This window comes from Schistocerca serialis, chromosome 12 (genome assembly GCF_023864345.2).
Source record: "Schistocerca serialis cubense isolate TAMUIC-IGC-003099 chromosome 12, iqSchSeri2.2, whole genome shotgun sequence".
NCBI classification, from domain to species: Eukaryota; Metazoa; Arthropoda; class Insecta; order Orthoptera; family Acrididae; genus Schistocerca; species Schistocerca serialis.
In genome coordinates, this window is record NC_064649.1 from 104,725,795 (window position 1) to 104,734,755 (window position 8,961).

The 8,961-nt window shown below is 40.4% G+C and overlaps 1 protein-coding gene across 2 annotated transcripts in view; it reads right to left on the reverse strand.

Annotated features, from left to right (window-relative positions):
- The window catches only part of LOC126428057 (uncharacterized), a 168,827-nt gene extending 162,825 nt beyond the window's left edge, over positions 1-6,002 (reverse strand). The window contains exon 1 of one of the 2 annotated variants that reach the window (XM_050089934.1): positions 5,739-6,002. In XM_050089934.1, the coding sequence (XP_049945891.1) occupies positions 5,739-5,848 (110 nt within the window). In that variant the 5' untranslated portion in view covers positions 5,849-6,002. The remainder of the gene's footprint in view (positions 1-5,738) is intronic. The other variant, XM_050089933.1, reaches the window with a different exon arrangement.
- Between the last annotated feature and the right edge of the window lie 2,959 nt (positions 6,003-8,961).

An 8,961-nucleotide genomic window follows, 5' to 3' on the forward strand; every position in this document is an offset into this window, starting at 1 on the left:
GGAAAAATACTGTCTCTCCATTAAGAGGGGAAAATGCCTTTGAGCCAAATACAGATAGACACCATGAGGATTGAGGTATTGAAACAACTGGTTGCAGATGGAATCAGGTTCAGGGGCTAAGAAGTTTCCATTTAGTAAAAGTTACACTGTCGGATTCCGTCTCACAAGGGATAAAACAGAATTCAGCCTGCTGTTTACAGATGAGGAACATAGCTGGATTGAAGGCCGATGCCATCGCGAAATGGGTCACAAGCTGTTCCGTTAGAACTAATGGATCCGTACGAAGACCACCTGGAAGGCCAAGGTCCGGAATAGAAGGCTACCACTCACAACCTTTGAGGGTGTAGAGTGTGCCCCATAGCCATTATGAAAGCACACGAAGACCTCAGGAGGAGATATGGTGTTCCCAACACACTCGCTTGCTCTGTTTTATTAAGTAACGGGCTTTAGTGCAGAGATGCTTAAAGTTAATAAGACCGGCGGAGTACGAGTGTTACTCAAGATGTAGCGAGACACGACAACGGTGACGGATGGCATGGCAACAGCCGTGTTCTGTAACAGAACTGGCTGATGGCGAACAGGGCCTGTCGAGTGTGAAACAGCGATGCCAGGAGCACAAATTACCTTATCATACAGATCACAAACGACTTCATCGATACAACCTGATAAAGATGTAAACACAATCTGGGAGGTATACAGAGGCCAATCGGCACAATGGAGAGCCCAGTGGGGTAACCTGACCGTAAGGAGGTGGGAAGGGAATGAGAGAATCAATGGGAACTGACCACTACACAGAGGTCATTGTGTGGTGACAAGTGTAACAAAAGTAAGAAGGGCAGGAAAGTGAGCAAAAGATCAATGGCAGAAGAAAGTGCCATAAGCAGCACTAAAATGAGTAGGGTACTATCATTAAGAATGCACAGGTCACAGTCCCCAAGAAAGTGATCAATGAGGAGCCCCTGACTTGATGAAAAACCACTGTCCCACAAAAGGTGATTGACACTAAAATCCCTGAGGAGGAAGGGAGGGGGAAGTTGTTGAAGGAGGGCAGTTAGGTCAGCAGGTGTAGAGAAATTGCAAACTGTGACCACAGAGTCCAAGTCGACCTGGACGGCAACTGTTTCCAAAGTGGGAGGGGCATCTGTGTACTAACAATGTCTTTACGACATTTCTAAACACGCTGAAAAAAAACGAGTGCCCTGTCATTCAAGATTGGCCCAGAGTTTCTCATCAGTTTGAAGGCTGAGATCCCTATGAAAAATTACTGCCTTAACCATACTCAAAGACTGGTGAGGAGTAATGGACACCAGGATATTGCCAAGATAGTCACACACACAAAGGGCTGCAGACTGGTGGCAGAAGTAGTTTCGATCAACAGCGAACCCGACCGCATCTTACTGAGCGACTCCACTTTGCCACACTTGTCTTCGATATTTTCTAGAAAAAATAATGGCTCGGTGGTGGTGAAAATGTCCTTGCAGACCTAGTGCAGACCAGGTAGAAGAGAAAATGTTCCACTCCGGGCCAGTGAGTCTGGACATCCACCCAGGGTGTAGCCACAGAAGGGAAGTCCGCGGGGTCACGAGAAGCAGTATTAAATGATCAATTACCAACCAAAGAGACAGCCATTAAAGAACGACCTGTTTCTTGGAGCTCAATAGGTTTCATACGCAAAGCATCTGCCCCGATACGACCCACTCCGATCCGGGGCAGTGCCACCCCACCACAGCATGGGCCGTCCGGCACGGCGGCTGTTGCCGGGACTTCCGATGCTACGGAATGACAACCAACCACTCCCAGGCATACGTGGGGAGGAAACAGCTCAGGTGCCAGAAGTGTGATCCCCGTGTCGTCAGGGGCTCAGCCAAATGGGTTATAATGATAGCCTCATGACACAAACTGGCTACCAGTGCTGGTGACCTAGCAGGGCGAAGAAGGAAGAGGAGTAGGAGAGGGGAGGGAAGGGAGAAAAATCTGCACCGTAGGTGCTAGGGAAGGAGTTCTTCCCCAAACAGTTCACACTGTGGAGAGAGAGTTTAGAAGTAGAGGTCAAACGCCAAAGGGAGACCACAAAGGAATGATAGAAAGGAAAAGCCAAGGGGAACAACAACCAGAACGAATACATGAGACCAAGTGGATAGCCAGGTTGACATAAGCAAGAATATTGAGAGAAGGGAAGGAGGACGCAGAAGGGAAGGAGTGCAGACATGGAGGGAGAGGCACAAGGAAGGAAATGTAGACCAGGAGGGCAGAATGGGCCACAATAGCTTGGCACCCCACGTGAGCCCCGTATGAACTCACAAAAGAACCATGAGCCCTCTGGGGATATAAACAGAGCTTCAGCCGAAAGGCCTTCTCCTAAAGAAGACAAAACGCACACAAAAACAACTAACTGTCTCTAGCCACTGCCTGCGCAAATGTGTGGGTGTTATCTACTTTAAAAGCAGGTCTTTTGGCTGTAAGCTCATGTGTTTAGCTGACTTTGTCATGTGTGTCTGCAACTCAACATCTCCACAATATGATCAGTCGCAATCTATCCTTTTCATAATATCAACATCATTCCATCCTGGATTTTCCACTGTTTTTGAACACACCAATACTGTGACAAACTGACCAACTTGCTACATCATCAAACACGAAACTACATACTATTACTAACCATTTGCAAGTCTGTTCTAAGCTTCTACACAGCTAGTCCACAAGTGCAACTGTTGTAACCTGATGGGAGTTGTTTCCCATATGCCAGCAATTAAACATTGCAAAAATTACTGGCAGCAGGGTGGTCAAGTGTCACAAAAGACAAAATTGAATCTTTTTATCACTAATGACTGACTGAGCAATAAAATACGAGAAAACAGTAAATAATGGCTGTAGTCAGTAACTGGTTATTGTTCGACTTTTGCTGCAGAACACACAATTTTAACACCGTCATCAAAAGCGAAAGTTACGAATAAAATTTATGAGAAACAGTTTATCATGATCGTTAAGTGAACCACAAAACTTTCATGTGGCAGCCACGGGGATCACAATCAAGTTTGAGAAGCCCTGCCCAACAGGTTGCAGTCCGATCATCTTTCTAAAATCAGTACCTGTTCTGTAACCAACTATTTCCTGGTTACTCCTCTTTCCACACTGATTTAACAGTTACTTTGTTGCTATGATAAGGAATATGTCAGTTACTTTACAAATATAATACCCTTTCTCAGTGAAAAATACAACAGATTGAAAATTTGTCACACTAATCTTAAGTTACCTTTAATTTTTTTAACACATTACGGTTTATATTTAACTATTTTCGCCCCTCCCCCGTTACAACACTGCCAATTGTTTCCAGAGCAGAATCTAAAGAACGATTTGTAACATCCTTTTCTGTCAAGAAATAGTTCAACTCCCTCAACAGTGTCTCAAGAGTTTCTTTGGGGTATCAGGATCCCCCCCGACATATACCTGACTTTTCCAGTCAAACCAATTTACCAGAAATTCCCACTACTTCCAGGAAAGTCTCTCTGAACAAGTAAGGCCCCTGACACATTTCCATTTCTAATGATGGAAATGACTCAGCTTAACTTATTTTCACAATCATATTATAATACACAGTGGTGATTTTCAGGGATGCTCTGTAGCCTTGTCTGGGTTTCAAAGTGGAGGCATAATTAATGAGATACCCTCAAGGGAAACTTCTACCAGTCCATAGGAAAATTTACCTTAGCAACCATTCCTTCTATAAACGGGTTACTTATCATGACAAGGGATTGAAAAATTCTGTTGGTCACTTGGCAGGTACCCATCCCTACATATTGAAAAGCTACACGAGGATGATGGTTTAATGCAAGTGGAACACTGTACATGAGGTTAGTAATCTTCTTTAAGGAACTCCCATGTGATGAGGCGAGTATTGGGCTGCCAATGGAGGATGCACAGCAAATATTCAATAGAACACAAGAAGTGGGAACATTTATCAAAGTTATTGCTTTCCTTTTGATCTACTGGTTCAAATTTGGCAAGTATATTGTTAAGAAGGCAGAATGCTACACCTACTGTAATACCACTCATGACATTAATAACTTTTTTTGACACTCTTCCTAAAGGAGATGTTCTTTCATAGTTTTAGAAGTTGGCAGATTATTGTGAAGCAACCTCAGTATGCATCTCAAATTATTCTAAGCTTTGTTAAGCTCGTAGCTTCTTAGTTGAATGTTGTTGTTTGTATGTGATGGCAAGGAGCAAAATTAATTGGAAGAGATACCACACTCTTTGGCTAAATTGCACTTACAGTGTCAGCAGCTTTTAAGTTTTGTGATGTCAATAATTTGCTAACATTAGTTGTAGCCGACTAGGTGAAAACAATGAGAATCACTGAACTTATTAGTTTAGGCAGAAGACACAAATTGATTTAATATGCTTTCCACATCAGTTTTGAACTGATGAGGGCAAGGAATTTGAAGGAAAGAAAAGTAGATTTGCTGATAGACTTGTCAGCGGTATAGCCCAAAGCCTAGGTTAAGGTGGTAGGTGATAATGTGGCCTGCGAGATGGCAAAGCCAACGAATCTCAACACAGTACATATTGACCTGTAACCAACCCTAAGATAAACATTCGTCATTGTAATAGCCTATTTTTATGTTTTGTTCCCGAATTTTGCAGAAATTGATGATGCAATTCACTTCTAACCTAACTGAACTAAATACTACCTAACTTTATTAAATAACAATAAGAAATTACTGTCTCAATAACAACCAAAATTTGACTCTTGACTCTCCGTGCTGACTTCCTATCAACGTTACATCATCAGCATGCAGCGCAACAGCCGCGAACACCGTAAATGCACGTTCACTGTGCCACGAAACTTCCTTCACCATAATTTCTACTCTGAAAATTATTACATGGAAGCCAGTTTAGGTTAAAATTACTGTTTCAGTATGTATTAAAAGGTACAGTTTTTATGATAACACATAATAAATATGATATTCACTTGTTTTATGTGAACTACATTAGAAGTCAAAATTCTATTCAACTGTTTAACCTACAGTACATGTAGTACAGGTGTGAAAATTGACAAGACGAAACAGATGTTATGTTATGACTATGTGCAATTATTTCACAATGTTCGACATTGAAATGCTGTCATACGATTTACTAGACTAGTAATAACGAGAATGGTTTTCATCCATACATAGTAGAATGTATATATAGGCCCTACGCAACAACAAAAAAAAAAAATAAATAAATAAATAAATTATAGCCAAGTTGTAGCACACACAACAAATTACAATGAAATAAAATAAGGTAGTATGAAATGTAGTAGACCTACAGCACATAAAATTGAGCAAATACTTCGAAAAAATGTGTTAAAAATGCCTTTAAGTCGACATATAATCCGAAGTTTCGTCTCCACCATGTGTAAACTTTAAACAAGTTTACCAGTTCCGCCGTGCATCCAATTACGTGTGATAGCTGTCAAAAACATTATATACGGTAAACGGAAAGACATTTCCTTAAGTATTACAAGGAACATATATACATAAATGGAAAAAACATTACTGCGTTTCTGCTTGCACATTGAACAAAATAACATTTCAACCACCGAGGAAAATCTAAAAATGTTGCATGCAACACACAAGGAATTATATGGACACAGTAGAGCAACTAGAAACATGTACAACAAGCAGGAAGGAACCAGCTAGGCCCAAATTACTTAATTGACGAAATTAATTCACCACAGACGCTTATTTTATTACCTGCTCTGGATAAAGCTGTCAAAAAAGCAAACCAAACTCGTTGCAACGATGTACACACTCGCGAGAGATGACAGTTTACGATGTAAACAAAGCAAAACAAGCCAAGCCATGTGTACGCGGTCAGCAAATCTTGGTGCCCATCGGTTGCACCCGGCTGGCCTCGGATTTACGGCGCATAGCGCTTCCTCATTGCGTCACTGGTCGTCCCACAACAAGTACTGCACGAGACCTATGAGTCTTTCGCGAAAGCCTCGAATTCCCGCAAACGTGACGTCATTTTAACATCACCACAATCTCGACGACCGCATGATCAGCTATCGACTTTCGTTAACATTCGATAAGGGCATCACATAACATGTTCCGGAAACATACAAAAACAAGCCAGTCTTGGGATTATTTATTATAATTATTGCTGTAATAAAATGACACGTAATAATTTATTGACGGCTAATGCCTTCATATAAGAGTGCTCTCTTAGGAGTGTGTTATTATCGTCAATAATTTACAAATTAAGAACGAAAACCAATAACTCTGAAGGAAGTCCAAAATGCGATTAATGCCATGAAAAACACAAAGTCGCCAGGTCCAGGATTAATTTATATAGAACTGGTTACAGCAGCACAGTCAAAACTCTTTGAGATATTGGCAGCGACTTTTGACAAATGCCTTAGAGGTTACGAAGCCCCAAAGGAGTGGAAAAAGGTAACAATTACACCAATATTTAAGAAGGGCAACAGGAGAAATTGTGCCATCTATGGCCGTATCCTAAAAAAGAGGATAGAAGAACAAATAACTGAATCTGAAGAACAAAATGGACTCAGTTCTGGTCGCTCCGGTACTGATGGAGTATTTACCCTCAAAAACCTAGTAGAGAAAAGGACAGCAAGAGGCCTTACAACCCACCTTGTCTTTGTACACCTCCAGAAAGCTTATGACACAATTCCACAGAACAAGCTATGGAGAAGTCTAATTGATAATGGCGTGTTACCGAAATATGTGAAAGCTGTCAGACTCCTATAACAATGTTGGACAGAAATGGTGAAAATGAGAAATCAACTATCTCAAGAGTTTGAGGTGACAAAGGGACTACGCCAGTGATGCACACTCGCCCCTACACTCTTTAAGATCTACCTAGAGGAGGCACTAAAATAATGAAAAAGGAAATGCGGAGGAATGGGTATCCCCATAGACGATGAGGTCTTGTTCACTTTATTTTTTGCTGACGACCAAGTATTAGTACGTTGAGATAAGGAAGATGAAAATTACATGTTCCGCAAGTTAAAAGAAGAATATTAAAAATGGGGTCTTGTCATAAACATATCTAAAACAGAATATCTGAAAGTGGGACAAAATGCTGTTAACGACTTACAACTCTGTGCTGATACTGTTAAAGGGTTTCATAATTTTAAGAACCTGAGAGTAACACTGTCGTCCAATGGTAGAAGTATGGATGATATAAACAATAAAATTGGCCAAGGCAAGCGAGCCATAAAACAACTAAATGGTATTCTCTGGAACAAAAACATAACACGCAGAACAAAATATACCATCTACCAATTACTGAAAGTATCTCAACATATGGTGCAGAGTAGTGGGAACTAACTCAGAGTCAGAAAGATCGCCTTCTGGCTGTCGTGATGGATTTCTGGAGACGGAGTTGTGGATATTCCAGGCTTGATCATATTAGAAATGATAGAGAGGATATGAATGTCGAAAGCACAACCCTAGACTACATAGAAAGGAAGCGCCTACTCTGGTATGGTCACTTACAGAGTATGCCAGACATAAGGTGGCCAAAACGTGTATGGCAATGGACTCCACATAAAAGAAGAAAGCGCGGTAGACCTGCGAGAGGCTGGAAAGACGACGTCAACGAAGCAATGGCGGCGAGAGGTCTTAATGAAGGAGACTGTAATAACCGTGAACGATGGAGATTGGTATGCGAGAGGTGGCGGCAGCCGTAGAAACCTCGCTCATATATATACAAGAATAAAACACAGTTTTTTATAATTTGCAGTATGTCGTTTCAATGCAGAGCATTGAAAATTTATCACGAACATATCACTACTATCAACGGTACAAGCCCTCAAGACATGAGTTAAATATAATTTGCTTAGGTGGTAGCGTAATGAGTAATGTCAGGCTTCTCGGACCCTTGAAAGATGTTGGTGTCTGTCCTGCTACATGTAATTATTTTTTATGTTATCATTGTTAACATGTTCTGATACTTTATTATGAATGTAATACAAGTATGTTCAGCATAACTGGATGTTATTTACATTCAGTCTGATCTGAAAACAAGGGACGAAATAAATATTTAGCGATTTCCGAATATGGTTAGGCAGGAATTTAAGAGGACAGTTTAAACTGCTGCGACTGAAACGAGCAACAATGCAATTCATATTCTTCCTTCTCACAAATATTTGGCTCTTTATTATCGAATATGTGCCGCCTTTCGAGTGTGTGGTTAGACAGCAAGCTAAGAGGACAGTGTAAATTGCTGCAAATGAAACAAAGAATATGAACATACATGTTCTTCCCTGTCACAAATATTTCGCTTTTTATTTACGAATGTGTGGCGTTTTCCGAGGGTGTGGTTAGACAGGAACCTAGAAGTACTGCTTAGAATGCTACGAGTGAATCGAGGAGCAAAAATAATATTCGTATCCTTCCTTGCCAGAAAGTCGATAGCCGATCATGGGGTCATAGGTATTGCGGGTGATGTCAAAATCACGTCACATTTGTGGGAATTATTGTTAAGGAAGCAGGGTACTTTTCCAGCACTGTTTAAAATTATGTTTTACAAATTTTTTGTTGATATCAGATAATGAAGCACACTTTCTAAACAAATTAGAAGTATTTTGAATATTTTTGAACCTGCTTTGGATTATTAAAAAAATTACAAAGAAATTGATGCATTTTTTTTCCAAAATGCTTCCTCAAATTGAGGTACCATTTAATTGCAATGTTATACATTTGAAGGAGACCAAATGTTTACCAGATGTGCACGACATCATGGTTGGGGTAGTAGCCCTATTAATTCCACCTATTATGTACATTAGAAGGAAAAAATATCACATCTTACATTTCAATTTTTATAGTTTTTTCCTAATAAAAATGTTATTTTTCTATAATTTAGTTGATTTTGCAATAAAGCTTAGGTCTGCGTCATAAGTATGGACTACTGCAAGTTACAGGAAAAAAATTAGAGCAATGCTTTATA